Source organism: Nematolebias whitei, chromosome 19, assembly GCF_014905685.2.
Source record: "Nematolebias whitei isolate Nwh7 chromosome 19, NemWhi1, whole genome shotgun sequence".
Taxonomy (NCBI): domain Eukaryota; kingdom Metazoa; phylum Chordata; class Actinopteri; order Cyprinodontiformes; family Rivulidae; genus Nematolebias; species Nematolebias whitei.
In genome coordinates, this window is record NC_056516.1 from 6,991,338 (window position 1) to 7,009,813 (window position 18,476).

Consider the following 18,476-nt stretch of genomic DNA (forward strand, 5'->3'; position numbering starts at 1 on the left):
CAACCCATTTGGTGAACGCACAGGTCACAGTGAAGAAATATTTATTTCCTCCGTATGTGGTCCTACCCAATTGATCTGTAAATCGGACCATGGAAAGGTGATCCCTCTGTTTTGCAATGGTGCTCTGTGAAGGGGTGTTCCAAGTTGGAATTGACAACAAACCAAACATCCTTTGATGTAGTCATCTTTGCGCATCCCTGGCCAGTAAGCAATTTGCTTTAACGCATTTAGAGTTGCTTTGACGCCTTTGTGTCCTGAAGACAGAAGGTCATGGGCATGAACCAGCATCACACCCCTGTGGTCTCGAGGCACAACGAAAGAAGGTGAAGATGTTGGATCAGGAGCAAAGACGAGCATGCCTTTGACCATTTTCAGGTGTGAGCGAACCTTAAAAAGAGTACACAGTTCAGGGTCAGAGTCAAGTTCGGTCAAAGAAGGAATGTTAGTGTCTGGATCAGCCAGATACTGAATCATTTTCCCGATGGCTAGATCCAAAGACTGAAGTTCCATGAGGTCTTTGTCCGTAAATGCAGGTTCCACTGAAACTGTGTTGTTCACTGGTTGTGGAGCAGTAGAGGTGGAAGCTTCAGCACGAGAACGTGTGAGAGTACACACTGCCAGAGATGGCAGTGCCAGCTACTCATGAACTGGCATGAGTAGCCAGGAGAGGGAGGGTCTGGGACATGAGCAGGCAGCCAAGAGGGGTCGAAAGATCACCGGGTACCATTTATGGCACCTCTTTTTGCCAACGAGTCTGCGAGATGGTTAAGCTCTTTGTCCTGTCCTGGCACACGTGAGTGGCCTCTGACCTTTTTCCAAAAGACTTGTAGGTTGTGAGATGTCACCAAGTGATCACATGCCATGAACAAGTCCTTGTGTTTCACTGCTTTATTGTTGCACGTGAGAAAGCCTTTACGTTTCCATGCAGCAAGGTGACAAGAGAAACTCAGGTGTGCATAATTGGAGTCTGTGCAGATCACCAAAGAATAAACAGTGTTTTACTGTGGTTTGCAATGCTATCAATATGCCTGCAATTTCAGCGTATTGTGATGATTGTGGGCCTAGTTTAAAATGTAAGGTGTGTTGTTCACCACTGTGGAGCCAAACGGCACCAACACCAGCTTTGATAACAGTGTTGTGGTGGAAGGAACATCCATCCACATACACATAGGGCGGCTGTGGCTGAGTGATTAGAGCAGTCGTCCTCCAATGCAAGAGTTGGGGTTTCAAATCCAACAGCAGTCACATGTCGAAGTGTCCCTGGGCAAGACACTGAACCCCTCATAGCCTCTGATGTGTGTCCCATCGGTGTATGAATGTGATAAAAGCTCTGATTAGTCTCTTTAGAATGAATTGTTCAATTAGCTTTGTAGAGATCTAGTAGAATGATGTATGAATGGGTAAATGAGGACACAGATTGTAGTGTAAAGCGCTTTGAGTATCTCGCTAAGGTAGAAAGGCGCTATATAAGTACAGTCCATTTACCATTTACAGTTGTCATGTCCTTACAAACATTTTCATCAATGTATTGATGATGTGGGTCTTCAAAGGCAGTGGCATGTTTGACAGGTGTCTGTACCAAAGGGGTATCCTGATTGCACTGTTGGCAGGCTGCCAAGTCTGTACCCAGAGGGGTTCTCTTGTTTTGAGCATAGCGAACTTCTATGTCAAAACTCTGCAAGGCCATAAGCCATGAAGCCACGCGTGCGTTTGTCACCACACCATCTCTGATATGTTGGCTGTTAAGAAAAGTTACTGGTTGGTGTTGTGTTTCCACAATAGTCTTTCGTCCACCTAGGTAGTTAGAGAAATATTTCACTGCCCACACAGTGGCTAACAGTGCTTTCTCACAGTCAGAGTATCTCAGTTCTGGTCCTGCCAGGGTTTTGCTGGCGTAGGCTACTACACGTTTGTCTTGGTCATAGAGTTGGTACAAACCAGCACTCAAGCAGTGAGCTGAAAACCCCACTTCAAGGTGGAAGTCTTTGTCACTGTTGGGGTATGCCAGACATGGTGCTGAGCACAGCTTGGCCTTGAAGGCATCCATGGCTTGCTGTTGTACATCAGACCACTGGAAAGGCACATCCTTTTTGAGTTCGGCTAAAGGTTTTGCCAGATCAGCCTAGTTCTCTATGAACTGGCATGAGTAGTTACAAACACCAAGGAAACTATGAAGTTCTTTGAGGTTGGAGGGTGTCCTAAGGTTGGCATGGCCTTGGGTTCTACTAAGTTGGGGTTGCACACCATCAGGACTGACAAGTAGACCAACGTATTCCACCTTAGCTTTGCACCACTGACACTTAAAAAGTGAGATCTTTGCACCAACAGCAAGGGAGAGTCAAACGTGGGTTGGCGTAGAAGGATGTCATCTACGTAGATGAAGGTTCCCCATTCCCCTGCATCTGGACACGCCTTGTTTAAGAAGATGTTGAACTCAGCTGGTGAGTTTGCATAGCCAAAGGGGCACCTAGTGAAGGTGTACTGGCGGTTGGCAAAGGTGAACGCCAATTTATGTTGATCTGATATTTGATATGCACTGGGATCGTCCAGAACCCAGAAGCCACATCAATCGTGGAGAAGTACTTGGCGTTGATCACCTTAGGAAGTTCTTGTTGGAGTTGAGTCATCGGCCATCTGGAAAGAGGAACCTGTTGGTTCAGCTTTCGGTAGTCGATGGCGAGTCTCCATTTTCCATTGGGTTTGAGAACAGGCCACAAAGGTGCAGAGTAAGTGCTGTTACATGGCCTGATTATTCTTTTCTCCAAAAGGTTGTCAATGATTTCTTGTATGGGCTCATAGACTGCCAAAGGAATCTTGTACTGGCGCACATAAGTAGGAGAATTAGGTAGAGTTGGTATGCGGACGGTGTGGATTGAAGTCAAACCACAGTCCAAAGAGTCGACTAAGAAGGACTCTTCGTATTTGAGAAGAACTTGGCGACGTTTTTCTCTTTCTTCATCATTGGTAAGAGTGTCGGCTTGGGAAACTACTTGTTCAATCTGTGATCGGACCGAAGGGTGGAACTCAGAGGATGGTGACTCTACAGGTGTGTCTGGAGTCTCTGTGGTCGTACTCATCAACATTACGTCAAAGGTTTGCAACACCATCTGGTCCTTGTTGGTGAGGTCCACACGTCGAACGGCGTCACGGTCGAAATCAGTGATTGAGAAAAGGGCGATGGCTTTGGATGGTTTTGTATACAAAACTTGTTCAATACAATGATCAGGGAGGAGGGAGTTTGGAATGCCTCCCAGGATGGGTACATTTAACTCAAAGTCATGGAAGCTAGTGCTTACTAGCCAACCTAAAGGAGTGGCCTTAGGAATCAGGATGTCTTCTGCACTGGTGTTGCAGACGGAAAGGCAGGAAGTCCTGGAGTTGAGGCCCACAAGGGGTGTGGCCTCTAATGAAAGTCCTAAGTCGAAGAAGAGTGGGGCAGGTTTTAAGAAAGCCTGTGAATGGCTAAGAGTTTGTCCTGCCAGGATATGTAATGGCATGGGTTTGTTTTGAGTATGAGCTGGTACCATAATGTGTTGACTGTTGGCTACCTGACAAGCTTCAGGGATTGTCTGTCCAGATAGGAGATTGTCCAGATCGGGTACAAGTGCGTCCTGAGGGACAGCTGTCAGGGACCACAAAACATTGTTGATGGTGTCCACTTGAACACCAAGTCGGACTAAGATGTCACTGCCTATATACACAGCATGAGGCAAGTTTGGGACTACAAATGGATGGGTCAGTTTCTTATGATTCCATTTGACTTTGAGGACACAGATGCCCCCACTTGTTAAGACACAAAAAAGATTTTGGGGCGTTTGGGAAGCGGAAAGACTTTTTAACCATCTGGAGGTCACAGTGTTCCTGCACCAAGGCATCATAGAGGTCATGGCTGATGGCGGGCTTATCCATCCAGAGAGCTAGGACAACATTGTTCATGTGAGAGTCCTGTATCTCAAGACCTTTCAACACCTGTGGTAGGTAGTGTTCACTGGACTGTGAGGGACCTAGGGAACACAAGAAGATGTCACGTTGGGCTAGGGTCAGCTCCAGTGGTTGTGCAATGGTGGTGGCCCTCCTGTGGTGGACGTTGCGGTCTCATTCACCTGATCTCTGCCGGCCCAATTTGTCACTGATCACAGTTTCTCAAATAGTGTGGCAGAAATTATAGTTTTGTCTGCCCTAGTGTCCAGAAGAGCATCATGTGTCATAACCTGTTCAAGGGTCAGTGAAAGATAAAACTTTCTTGTTAGGTTACACAAGAACTGTTGCACTGGAGGTTCCACCAGAATCCTAGAGTCATCATTCTCAAATGAAGGGTCGTCAACATTCATTTGGACTGTTAAGACAGCACTTTGTATGTGTGACTGGTCCGTTTCTGATTCTGAACCATAAAGGTCATGATCAGAGGTCTTTACTTCAGCAACAGGGGAAGAGCTTCGATCTGCAGTTGCCTATTGAGTATCTTTCCCTATGACTTGGGGTTCCAAAGATAGAGTGGCAACAGTTGGACTGTTAAGTTCAGGAACAAGAGACACTATTGATAGAAGGTCAGCCTTGTTCTGTTTATTGTCTTTACGTATTTATTCCAGTATACGCATGACAATCTGCCTATCTTTTGGGCTTAGACCACTGAGGTCTTCCTCTTGAGGCTTGGTTGACTCTCTTTCCTTTTTAGGATGTCGCACACGCGGTGAGACTGGTTCTTTCTCAGGTCGAGCGCGACGGTTCTGAAACTGGTGGGTCTGCCTTGAATGTTGGTCATGATTTGTGAATCTGCGGGTATATTTTGGGGAGTGTCTACCCCCCGATAATCTCTGTTGTAGTTTCAGTAGTCGGGACGTGGATGGTTTTGGTTCTTTAAAGAGTCTGGATATTTACTTGGGCCTTTACCCTGACGAGGATTGTCAGGCCCGAAATACTGTTGTGTCCCACTGGATTTGGGTGTTGGAGGTGCAAATTTTTCCCGGTGCGAGTCAGAATTTGCACCAGTTCCTTCAAGTTCTAATGGCAAAGAACTTGTATTCATCGTTAGGACAGTGTTTGATTCAGCCGGTCTAACCTGTTTTAGCTTCTGGAATGCTAAAGTGGCCCAATAGCGAAGCTGTTGAATCATGGCGGTCCGAGGGTCAGCCATTATGCCTAGCTGATGGCTAACTGATGGATGGAGATTATGGACAAATAGAGTTTGGAAATTAGGGTCTTCTTCCATCTGAGGTTCATTTTGCGAACCAAAATAAGCATGGAGAAGCCGGTAGTAGTAGTTGTTTGATGGTTCATGTCTGCCTTATCTGACTGTAAGGGCTGATGCCAGTCCAGACTGTAGGACAAGGTCAGAGAACTCTTTCTCTAGAGCTTGACGCAGGAGGAAGAGACTAGTCCGTACGTGAGTCGGTTGACGGTTGACAAACTTATTGACCTCCCTACTGGCTGTCAGCTTAATCAGATAGATGTAGTCCCGGACGGTAGTGTCCGGTAGTGTTTTAAGCAATTTTGTCCAATTCTCTGTCGGATGGACCATGCTGGGCTCGGTTTACTCTTTGGTCTGGAGGGGGGTCAAGTCTAGTGACTGTTGATGTAGCTGGAGAGTAAATCCAGGTTACCATGGGGGAGTTGGGCCTGAAGGCGTACTCCCCTGCTGATCTGCTTGCCTGGTCCAGGTCATCAACATGTGTTGGGTAAACTTGAGGAGGGGTCAAGCTCACTGGAGGAGGAGGTGGTCCGCTCACCTGAGGAGATTTTGCACCTGTGTCAGGGAGTTCCTGAGTGGTTGAGCTTGTAGCATGTTTCTGGGTCCTGGAAAGTTGATTTTGTAATTGTTGTATCAGTTTGTCTTTATTACGTAATTGTTCTACATGAGTTTTGTTCTCTATCTTTATACGGTCCAGATCAGTGTAAGCTTGTTAGAGGGCAATGTGAATGTTTGTTTTGGCTTCCAACTCTTGACACAGTCTGTCTTGAGTGTCTGTCAATATTTGTTGGTTGTTTGCGAGTTCATCTTTTACCTCTGTGTGTGCATGACTGAGGATGTCCAAGTTTTGTGTTAAATCAGATAGTTCTGTTTTCATTTGGTTCTCGTTGATGACCGTGTTATCATATTGTGTTTGAAGAGATTTGTTTGCTTCTGTTAATTGACCTATCTTTTGCTTTTTCTTTTTGAGAGTGTCCGCAGCTTGAATGACCAGGTTGTGGGTTCGTTCCAGTCGTCTGGCCACAACTATTGCCAAGCTTCCTAGCGTTTTAGTGGCCTCATTACCTTTGGGTGTGTGAAGCACAACATCAGTTGCTAACTCAACTGTTATCTGTTAAAGTTCGTTAGAGCACTGGCCTTTAATTTGGTGCAGATAATTAGGATTGTTTCTGAGGTTAGATCTTCTAGGGCTTGTGTCAATAAAATAAATGGGTCTTCTGGGACAAGCTCTTCAGAATTACTCATGTCGGTTAAATCGTCTGGATGGCTTTCAGCCATGATCTTTTATGTACACAAATGAACAAAGTTTTGGTTAGTGTTAAATTTAACTGTATCTTAATTAGTGTGTGTTATCTGTATTGAATAGCTAGTTAACTGGTTACAGAATTTAACTGTTATTGTTTTGAGTTTGTTTGTTAAGAATTCAGTTGTTAAGGGAAGCTTCTTGGCTGTTTAACCTTTAACAAAAGCTTCAACAAAAACAACAAAATGACAACTATTTATTTCACAAGTTAACTTTTAAGCTACAAAGATAACACAATTCAATAGCAATTAAGCAATTAAGATTGGATAACAATTGAAAGATTTGGAACACAAATGGTTGTTTACCTTTACCAGCAAAATTGTTAAAAGTTAAGAATGATTATATTAATTTACAAGTTTGAGGTGTATATGCTGATAAATGTTAAAATATACAAAGCAGGGTGAGGTGAATTCAGTCTTAACCTGTTTGGTTTAAGAATTAAGTGTTCACTGTTTTTGTGTAATTTAAAGTTTTTGAAAAGATGAAAAGTTAAAAAAAAAAAATAGAAATCATGAGGTGTAAGATTTGGTTTGACCACTGGAGGGCAATCAGTTTTAAGTGCTGGGACAAGGTGGTGTTTTAGGAAAGGAGGGTGGTCTGTGATGAAATTCGACCTCTCCTTTTGCTTATAAAGTGTACTTCTCAAAATGACGACAAGATGAGGTCTTCTCTTGGCCAAAGAAGTAGGATGGGGTAGTGTTTTTACCTTTTAGCATTCAACCAAAACAGAGCAACAGTTTAACACAGCATTTTCCATCAACCAGCAGCATTACACAGCAAAAACACAGCTTTTCAAATCTCGCTACACTGCACATGCGTTTCAGAGCAATTCATCCACCCAGCCGTGGGAAGCGTGTAGCTCTTGAATGCAGCACAGAACTTAATTTAAACAGCTTCAAAACCAAGTTAAAAAAAAAACACAACCTGAGGCGTTTGTTTTTTTTACTCCACAACAAAAACACAGGTTAAGTTTTAACACACTCTCCGTGACTTTAATCACAGAGTAACAAATCCGAACGGTAGATTTTCATGTTCATGAACAACACCGGTTGCTGGGCAACCACTTCAGGTCACCGTACGGAACAGCGTTTTCTCCGACCATAGGTCCTGGACAACTTTCACTTTTTGAAGCAGATCGTGGCAGATCCGCTAAGGAAAGTTAACAATCTCCTGCCTGAGTCTATGCTTATAAACTCAGGGGTAAGCTCTTGGGTAGCTAATCCAAAAAACACTAACATAGAGTGTGTCAGGATATCGTTCAGAGTTTACTGGGACTCGCGGTAACTCTGAAATATCCTAAGAGAAAAGTCTCTAACCCTAGGACTCGCAGGCGTCAGAATCTCCTTTTCTCGTCGGCCGATTACAACAATATATTCAGAATAATGCATGCACAACAAATCAAGGGAGTTGGCTTTTAGAAGTTTCTCAAACAATCTTTTACAACACAAAAAGATGGCTCGTGCATCCACTACCCACCTAAGTGTCCAACATACACAAAAAGTCCAATATTACCATTTTTTGAAGAGTCCAAAAGTTCAGCAGAGTTATAAAACTTTTAAGCTTCTTTAAAAGATGGGGTTTAACCTGGAAACAATGTAGCTCGCTTGCCGTGAGCTTTCCAGTCTAAAAGTATCTGTTATAATTGTTGACAAAAAAATACTCAGCTCTAAAAGATTTACCACAATGTTTTTAGCGTATTAATTATATGACAATTTAATTTAGAATACGGTCTCGCACGGGGAAACCAATTTATGTAGAGGAAAGGGTCCTCAGATCATTGAATTTTTATTAGTAATTTTATTCTGAAAGTCAGAGTCAGAGTTTCTTTATTGTCATTCGCACCTCATGTGGTACATGTGATGGAGCGAAATTATGTACACAAGGTCCCAGTTACATCCAACAATAAAATGTATAAGAAAAACAGTAATAACATCTAAGATATGAACTAAAAGGGACTGAAAGGGGCACCACTTGCTTTTCGGTTCTTAAGCAAGAAAATTATTAAATCAGACTCGAGTTTTCGTGCTCTAGTGAGTTATTTTCGTATTAAATTCAAATGTCATATATAATAAAACGCTTTGAGTCAAAGTACAATTTTGTGAGGTTTATTATCGATTTTGGTAAATATAAGTGGTCAAAATGATAAGTACAGCTGAAGAATGAATAATGGCTTTACATTGACAACACAAGAAGAGATTATGGAATTATCTTATAAACTTTAATATGGTGAATTATGAGGTTCAAAAGCAGAGTAAATTATCATCTGTAAAGTTAACTAAATTAAGTGTTTTGACTAGATGTGATTTGTCAATTTAGGAAAACTTAATTCTAATTTATGATGAATTTTGTTTAGACTGGACAACTTCTTATCTTGGGCATCAGACACCAGCAGAGAGAAGGAGCAGCTGTTCCTACCAATATGAAGTTCTAGTTCAACCGCCCGAGGGTTACCAGGGACTCTCTTTAGATGAGTTAAGTGTCAAAGGTGGGATATCCCTCGATACTGGACATCAGCTGAAATCTGGAGTCGATAGTTATCTGGCTCCCAATGGGGTCAGTTGATGGGCTCCCGGAGGGCTGCGTTTTCTCCTTCTGGTGACAAGGAACCTTTTGGTGCTTCCTTGAAACACGAGACAAATCTCTGGAACACTTGTCTCTTTTCTGCATGAACTTCTTATCTTCTGGCATAAATTTTTGATTGCTTGACCTTTCTTCTTCAAAAGCTTCCCCAAGACTGCTCTAAACTAAACGTCAGAATAACTTTTTTTGACTTAGAGGGCATTACAATATTGATGGTCGACTCAATCAAAACAGAAAGGGTGGACCTTTGTTTTAGGTTACTGTTTCATTTGAACTTTAATAGCATTATAAAAAAATAAATGGCTAATTTACTCTGCTTTGGTAAATACTCAATATAACAGCAGGATAATCAAAACTTCTAAGCAGTTTTTACTCATCCATAAACATTTTCATTAAGCTTGTACAAACAACAGTTGAAACCTCTGATTACCAGTTTTTACATCTAATTTCTCTTATATATGATTAAACTGAGTACTGAACTGAGAAAGGAAGTAAACAAGTTATTTCATAGCAGTTTTACAGCAAAGCATTCAATTGTGTTCAGGAGAACTCAGAAATTTAAATTGTTCCGAAAAATAATTTCTACCGTGGGACGGCAAAAAAGTCCTTGAGGAACAATAGGGGGTTCTTTCCCACACTTAAGACTGCAGGACGAATCCTCCCTTTTCGGAAGAGATACACATAACGCTTCAGATGTTATATTTCAAAGGTCAGATGGAAAGGTTCTCATAAAAAGGGTCTTTCAGCTTTGCTGAACTCAAAATAACAGGTTTGCAATTAATTACAATAACAGATTTTTGTTATTCATTTTTGTAACATGGTTCCTTACTGTCCAGCTTTGGGAATGAGAGTCAGTCTTACTTTCAAAGTATCAAAATAATAAAAGTTGATGGTAGAAAAACCTTGATGTGTCCCAGAGCTGCGGATGAGGTCAGGCTATATAGCCTCTGATTGGTCATCCATGTCACCCTTGTGATTTCGTTGGTATTATTACTCGAACAGCGCATGCGCGAAGGGAACATTCAGTGCTTTCAGCACCGCCCTCTGGCAGCCATCCGGGATTCATAAAACCGTAGTTACATACATAACTTTCGTTTTTCCTTTCCACTGTTGCCGTTGTGCTTACTCAGGATGGGAGACTGCAACGAAGCCAAGATTCAACTTGTCTGCTACTTTCTTAGATAGAGAACTTTACTTATTGACTTTTCTATGTATGTGAATGTTCCTGTAAAGTGCCCTGCGACAACTTTGTTGTGATTTGGTGCTATATAAATAAACTAAATTGAACTGAATTGAATAGAAGAGGGAGATTGGAAATATCCTCTGTGTGTCTGTGCGTGTTGTTAGCATGATAACATGGAAAATAAGTGAGGCATAGACTTTGATTTTGGTATGGCTGCATCTGGTTGTTAGTAAGGTCATTATAAAAAATTGGGTTGCCAAGTAAAATCCATGATGGACACCATCATATAATATTTTATTCTATTTGTAAACTGACCACACCTATCATTTGAGGAAACTATGCTTTTTAGTTTTGATATTTCTTAAAAGTAGTTTCATCAAATGACTGATCTGACCAAAGATTAGTCTACAGGACACCCACTCACTGCTGCTGCTTTCACTTGAGGGTTTACTTTAACAGCACCAACTTTATCAGAAGTTTCTTCCAAGATAATTTGCTCTAAATTAGATGACCATAAGCCTGTTTGGCCACGAGACAAAACTGGTGTCTTACCAGTCTGTAGCTAATGGTGAGGGTCAGTTTAAGAGAGAGCCAACAGAACCGGTCAGGCTGTTGTTAAAACTCACAGTGACTGACAGAGGAATGCTCATCATACATGACAAAGAACAAATATTTATATACAAACCAGATTCCAAAAAAGTTGGGACACTAAACAAATTGTGAATAAAAACTGAATGCAATGATGTGGAGGTGCCAACATCTAATATTTTATTCAGAATAGAACACAAATCACAGATCAAAAGTTTAAACTGAGAGAATGTATCATTTTAAGGGAAAAAATCTGTTGTTTCTAAATTTCATGGCGTCAACAAATCCCAAAAAAGTTGGGACAAGTCTATTTTTACCACTGTGTGGCATCCCCCTTCTTCTTACAACACTTAACAGACGTCTGGGGACAGAGGAGACCAGTTTCTCAAGTTTAGAAATAGGAATGCTCTCCCATTCATGTCTAGTACAGGCCTCTAACTGTTCAATTGTCTTGGGCCTTCTTTGTCGCACCTTCCTCTTTACGATGCGCCAAATGTTCTCTATAGGTGAAAGATCTGGACTGCAGGCTGGCCATTTCAGTACCCGGATCCTTCTCCTACGTAGCCATGATGTTGTGATTGCTGCAGAATGTGGTCTGGCATTATCGTGTTGAAAAATGCAGGGTCTTCCCTGAAAGAGATGACGTTTAGATGGGAGCATATGTTGTTCTAGAACTTGAACATAGTTCTCTGCATTAATGGTGCCTTTCCAGACATGCAAGCTGCCCATGCCACAAGCGCTCATGCAACCCCATACCATCAGTAATGCAGGCTTCTGAACGGAGCGTTGATAACAACTTGGGCTATACTTGTCCTCTCTGGTCCGGATGACATGGCGTCCCAGTGTTCCATAAAGAACTTCAAATCGTGACTCATCTGACCACAGAACAGTCTTCCATTTTGCCACAATCCATTTTAAATGACCCCTGGCCCAGTGCAAACGTCTGAGCTTGCTTAGAAATGGCTTCCTCTTTGCACTGTAGAGTTTCAGCTGGCAACGGCGGATGGCATGGTGGATTGTGTTCACTGACAATGCTTTCTGGAAGTATTCCTGAGCCCATTCTGTTATTTCCTTGACAGTGGCATTCCTGTTTGAGGTGCAGTGACGTTTAAGGGCCCGGAGATCACGAGCATTCAGTAGAGTTTTACGGCCTTGACCCTTACGCACAGCGATTGTTCCAGATTCTCTGAATCTTTTGATGATGTTATGTACGGTTGATGGTGATAACTTAAAAGTCTTTTACGCTGGGTAACACCATTCTGGTATTGCTGCACTATCTTTCTGTGCAACAATGGTGGAATTGGTGATCCTCTTACCATCTTGGCTTCTGGGAGACACTGACACTCTTGAGAAGCTCTTTTTATACCCAATCATGTTGTCAATTGACCTAATTAGTGTTAATTGGTCTTCCAGCTGTTCGTTATATACTCAATTTCCTTTTTCCAGCCACTTATTGCTACTTGTCCCAACTTTTTTGGGATTTGTTGACACTGTGAAATTTTGAATCAACCTATTTTTCCTTTAAAATGTTACATTTACTCAGATTAAACTTTTGATCTGTCATCTATGTTATATTATGAATAAAATTTTGACATTTGCCATCTCCACATCATTGCATTCAGTTTTTATTCACAATTTGTTTAGTGTCCCAACTTTTTTGGAATCTGGTTTGTAAAATCCTACAGTAGTTGAAGTTTTTAACATTTGAAATTGAAAAACATAGATGAATAATGTGAACACAGCTTGTTAATATTTATTCTCTTCAGTTTTTAATGCAAGTTCTGTGTATGTGACATGCTGCCAATTAAAGAGCAGATGTTTTTGATGCCTAACAACTAAACCAAGGGAGGCTTGCTCCTCAGATTCTGAGCCCAGAACATCATCTGTCCCGTGGTCTATGAACATAATCAGTGTTTTACATTTTACATATTGTTTTGGCTAGTGGAAATGAGAGCAAAAATTAAAATAGTAATGTTTCAGTGTTTCCCCTAGTTAGCTTGCCATGGCGGGGTGCTCATCTCATCCATGATTTTTGCTGATGGGGTGACGGAGACATGTCTGAGCGCAGCTTGTACTAACAGTTTTTGAGCGGGGGCGGGGAGCGTTCAGCATGAGGGAAGAGGCCATGCGAGTGCTGCCTTTGGCTTTTTAGCTAGAGAGCCTGTATTTTGCGCCGCTACCTTAGTGATATGTCAGTGCCGGGTAGGGGTGGGAGGGGCAAGTTCAGTTTGGTAGGCGGGGTGCTCAGTTTTGTTGGCGGGGTGGGGCACCCCGCCTGTATAATGTGTAGGGGAAACACTGTTCTTGGTTTTAGTCACAGGGATTGTTCTGTAATGTCACATATCAGTGTAATTCATCCTGAGCTCCTTGATCTCAAAGTGCCTGAGGCCAGAAATAGCAGATGAGTTTTTGTCAGCTCAGTCTGATGCAAACATCTGCAATAATCACACTGCTGCTTCTAAAATGAACTGCTTTGACACCACTCTGCTCTGTTTTTCCAGCCTCCAAGCCAAAATACACGTTTGACTTCTCAGAGGAGGAAGAGGAAGAGGAGGAGGCAGATGAAGAGGAAAATGGTGACGACGAAGCGGCCTCCTCCCTGGCGAGGTTTGTCAAAGATGACTTTGGCTGCTCCGACTCAAAGGACCGCTTCAGTGACCAAAACGATGAAGACGACGATGAAGACTCCTACTCGCCTCTAAAACAGAAGCCCACGTAAGATTCCAAGGAAGACACAGTAGTTCTTGTTGTTGTTGTTGCTGTTGTTGTTGTTGTTTACACTGATGTTAAATTAAATCCTGAATCATGACTCTGCTTCTTAAAAGGCTTGCTCCTGCAGCTCAAAAAAAGGTGACCAGCATCTTCTCATCAAAGTCAGTCTTTTCTAAGAAGAGCAACAACAGTGGTAAGTTCCAAGCTCTTCAGGGTCTGTCTTCTTTTTTTTTCTCTTCTTCTTCTTTCAGCTTTTCCCTTTTCAGGGTCTCCACAGCGACTCATCCTCCTCCGTCTCACTCTGTCCTCTACATCCTCTGTCCTCCCTCCAACTACCTCCATGTCCTCTCTAACTGCATCCATATATCTCCTCTTTGTCTTTGTCCTAGCAGCTGCATTTCTAACATCCTTCTACCAATATACCCACTGTCCCTCCTCTGGACATGTCCAAACCATCTCAGTGTGCCCTCTCTAACTTTATCTCCCAGTTGTTCAACCTGTGCTGTACCTCTGATGTTCTCATTCCTAATCTCATTCCTCATCCATGTCACTCCTAAGGAGAACCTCAACATCTGCATTTCTGCCACTTCCAGTTCTTTCTCCTGTCTTTTTGTCCATGTTTCTGTCTCCAGACCATACAACATAGCTGGTCTCATCACTGTCTTGTAAACTTTTCCTTTGACCTTTGCTGACACCCTTTTGTCACAAATCACTCCTGAAACTTTTCTCCATCCACTCCATCCTGCCTGGACTCTCTTTTTCACCTCTTTACTACACTCCCCATTTTCCTGGACAGTGGACCCCAAGTACTAGAAGTCCTGCAGGGCGCTCAGTTCTGTTGACAGGGTGGGGCACCCTGCTTGTATAATCGTAGGGGAAACATTGGATCGAAAGGCACTATATATAAGTACAGTCCTTACTTCATACAGTAATTTCACACATCAAGTATACTTCACCACTTGCTCTTGCTGAGGTCGGACGCTTTTCCCCTCCCTCTCCACTTTGCTGCTCTGTCTGTCTGTGAAACTGCTTCTGAGCCTTTCTTGCATATCTTCCAAACCATAATTATGGACTTGTTTTGATCAGTTGGTCCCTCAACTCAATTTACAACATTTCTTTGAAGAGAATACAGGCTTTAGGCGAGCCTTTATGCCCTGTTGGCACGCACGCAGCTGGTTATCTCATCGACTTGAAGACTTGATGATGTGTCTATCTCTGCTGCCATTTGTGGATTTTAAGGATGCATATTTAATTGGATTTATGATAACTGGGTCCTGCTTTTTGGGTTCGGCTGGTTGCTGGTCTTATCAACAATCAAGGAAGTCGTTGGCAGCAAATTTGGACCCAATCACGCTGCTTGCCTTTATGATGGCTTGGTTCGTGTCTCGAGTACCCGGACTCAAATGCTTTGGGCAGAATGGATCAGATCTCAGGGATTTTACTCAGGCACGTTCCATTGGTGTGGCCATGTAATTTGGACATTTCAGAACTGTTTGCACCAACACAGACTCAAGGTAGATGTCATTAAGTTCTGCCTCTCCCCAAAACAACTGTGTTTATCTGAATTTGGCTCCCTTGGCTGGCCTTGAAGGTCATCTTATCTGAATTCACCTGGAGAACATGTGATCTGACGCTCATCACCCCCTCCCTGAGAAATTTCCAACTGATAAACAGATGAAACCAGCTGAATAAGCTTGTCATCATTTCAGGACTCTTGGATTCTCATAGGCGTTATTCTTGGCCATTCACCGACATACCTCGAGAATGTTTATGGGTCTCACCAGAGGAAACTGGTTGATTATTCTATCCTTATCAGAACTCTTACAGTGTCCTCGAGAGCGTCCATGGACATTGCTCACTGCTCTTGTCGTCTCCCCCTATGCAGAATGTCTATGTCACTATGTGCTTGTTTGTGCGAGGTGTTTTTTAATATCAGAGTTTTTCTTCTCAGGCAGGAAGAACAACTCTGATAGGAATTTTTTTGCCTCCAATTCCTACATGTGTCCAGTTTCACTACTTTTTGTCTGTCTAAACAGATCTCACTTGTAAATGAGTCTTCTAGACTCAATGTGACTTATCTGTCTAAATAAAGGTTGAATGAACACACAAATAGAAAATATAACTTCAGTGTTTCTCCTACTATTATACACTGAACTTCATCTATAGGCTCACTTTGAATAAACAGAACTTTGCTGAAGTTATATGAAATGTGGTTTTACCCAGCACAGTTCTTTTTATTTATTTAATAATATGAAGGAAATGTTTAATGCACAGAGTTAACTTGCCTACTGTACTTGCACATTTATTTGACTCATCTTTTTCAAATACAAACCATCAAGGATCATTACAACAGATGTGATAACTACATCTAAGAGCTACATTTAAGATTTATATTTCATTTACTTTATTTTTTTATTAAATCTGAGAGCTACATTTATAATGTTTTTTAGGGGGAAAATAAATGTTTATTGAGATTTGGCCTTCTGGCCCTGAGTTTGACACATGAACTAACCGAACCAACAACTGGGCTTACAGTTATAAAACATAAAGACCTGGAAGAGAGGCATTTAGATTAAACATTATAAACAGAGTAAACATTAGGTAAGTAGAGAAAAAAAAAGTAGGCTGATGTGAAACACCTGCTGGGTAGATTTAATCTTTACAAACTTCCTGAGAAATGTAATGTAGAGTTTCCTTTAGGACTAGTTTTCATCTCAGCTCAGGCTGCAGAACATCAGCTGATGGTAAAATGTACAAACTCTGTTCAGTGATGAGCAGACTCTTAAAGTAATGTTCTGCAACAATTTAATAATAACTACTTTTTTTCTGTACCTGTGTCTCATTCTCCCTCTCCTACAAATTGATTGACAGCTGCTACTGAGTATGACTTCATAACTCTTTTCATGTCTGTGATGCTGGTGAGACATTTTCATCAGTGATCAGAGTTTAAACAATCTGCGTGCACCAACATGTTCACTGCACAGAACAACTGTGAGTTTATGTTGGGAAATGACTCCACCTCCTACTGTGAGCCTTTAGCCTCCCACTCAGAAATTATTGAGAATAACTGAGAATTATTCTGGTTATTGTGTTTCATTTCATTTGGGCGGCTGTGGCTGAGTGGTTAGAGCAGTCGTCCTCCAATGCAAGAGTTGGGGGTTCGAATCCATCAGCAGTCACATGCCAAAGTGTCCCTGGGCAAGACACTGAACCCCTTGTTGCCTCTGATGTGTGTCCCATCAGTGCATGAATGTGATAAAGCTCTGATTAGTCTCTTTAGAATGATTTGTTCAATTAGCTTTGTAGAGATCTAGTAGAGTGCTGTATGAATGGGTAAATGAGGACACAGATTGTAGTTTAAAGCACTTTGAGTATCTTGAAATAAGATAGAAAGGCGCTATATAAGTACTGTCCATTTACCATTTTAAAGGTGATGCTTGGCTAGTTCCAAAATATTCTGTGAGGTTCTCTTTAAAACAGTTTTCTTCTATGTTGCTTCTGTTAAAGTTTTGAGCTCCTCACAATCGTAAACCTTATTTTCACCTTCTCCTGGTAGCAGTTGTGTTTTCATGACAAAATAAAACAAACTCAGTGATCTACTACAACCAAGGGGCTTTGCTGTGTGTGTTTTTCAGAGGGGTCCAGGTCCGACAGCGATGACAACAGTCCTGCGTTCTCCACTTACTCCAGCAGCTCAGTGTTTGATGCAGCAAAGAAAGGTGATGTGTGTGTTTGACCTGCAGGGGGCGCTCCACGCATGTAGTCCAGTTTAGACCCGAGCAGTGCTTAGACCTCGTGGTGTTTACAATTCATACATACATACATACATACATACTGTACATCCATCCATACATCCATCCATTACCTTTACCCACATCTTCCTTTTTGGGTCGCGGGGGTCGCCGGTGCCTATGCCCAGCAGTCACTGTGAGAGAGGTGAGGGACACCCTGGACAGGTCTCCAGTCCATCACAGGGACACATAGAGACAAAAAAGACAAACAACCATTCACTCTTTCACTCTCAAACAGCCTAGCGTGCATGTTTCTGGTCTCTGGGAGGCAACTGGAGTACCTGGAGATAAACAACTGCAAGTCAGAACAGAAGTCGTCTCAGGGCACTGAACAGAAACATTCACATAAAAATCAGTTAACGTTATTTAAGGAACCAGCAGATAGCTTTGAGTCTAGATCACGTCGTTGCAGAACTTACCTGTTTAAGGTGGTGTTTCTAACAGAGGTTCTGGTTTCTGCTGCAGCTAAGAAGTCCTCAGATGCAGCTCCCAAACCTAAAAAAACACCAGCACCAAAAGCAAAGAGACCAGATAAATCCATCTGGGATTCTGAGTCTGACACAGAGTCCAAGAAAACTGCACCAGCCCTCAAAGGTACAACACGCTCTCTTATTTTATTTTGTTTTTTTAAGTCTTTGTGTTGTAACGTGTGATGAACCGTTGCAGGTAAAGGCCGGGGCAGAAAGAGGAAGGATTCTGGATCTGAAGATGAGTACAGTCCAGTGAAGAAGTCTGCGAAACCTGCTGGCAGAGTGAGTGTGCCTCCATTTAAACAAGACTTCTGACGTGTCCTCTGAAGGAAACTCTGTAAACAACCTGCTAGACAGAGGAGGAGGAGGGGAGTGCTGAATGAAACAGTTCTTTGATTTGCTGTGAAAAGTTCATAAAGTGAACCAGTACCATGTACCATCTAAACTAGTGATGGTAAAAATGGAACGTTCAGGCAATCACACCATTTGGACTAACTGTTTCAGGAAAAAAATTAATCTTTTGGAACGTCCATAGAGTTCTCTTAAACCACTAGAGTGCGCTCTGCCCATCCTGCACATTGTTGAAACATCTACAGGTCCTTCTCAAAAAATTAGCATATTGTGATAAAGGTCATTATTTTCCATAATGTAATGATAAAAA

The 18,476-nt window shown here is 42.1% G+C and overlaps 1 protein-coding gene across 1 annotated transcript in view; it reads left to right on the forward strand.

Annotated features, from left to right (window-relative positions):
- top2b (DNA topoisomerase II beta) overlaps nt 1–18,476 on the forward strand; it is a 198,753-nt gene that overhangs the window by 175,801 nt on the left and 4,476 nt on the right. The window contains exons 31-35 of the mRNA XM_037693118.1: nt 13,344–13,557; nt 13,668–13,747; nt 17,190–17,273; nt 17,811–17,939; nt 18,012–18,097. Of these exons, the coding sequence (XP_037549046.1) occupies nt 13,344–13,557; nt 13,668–13,747; nt 17,190–17,273; nt 17,811–17,939; nt 18,012–18,097 (593 nt within the window). The remainder of the gene's footprint in view (nt 1–13,343; nt 13,558–13,667; nt 13,748–17,189; nt 17,274–17,810; nt 17,940–18,011; nt 18,098–18,476) is intronic.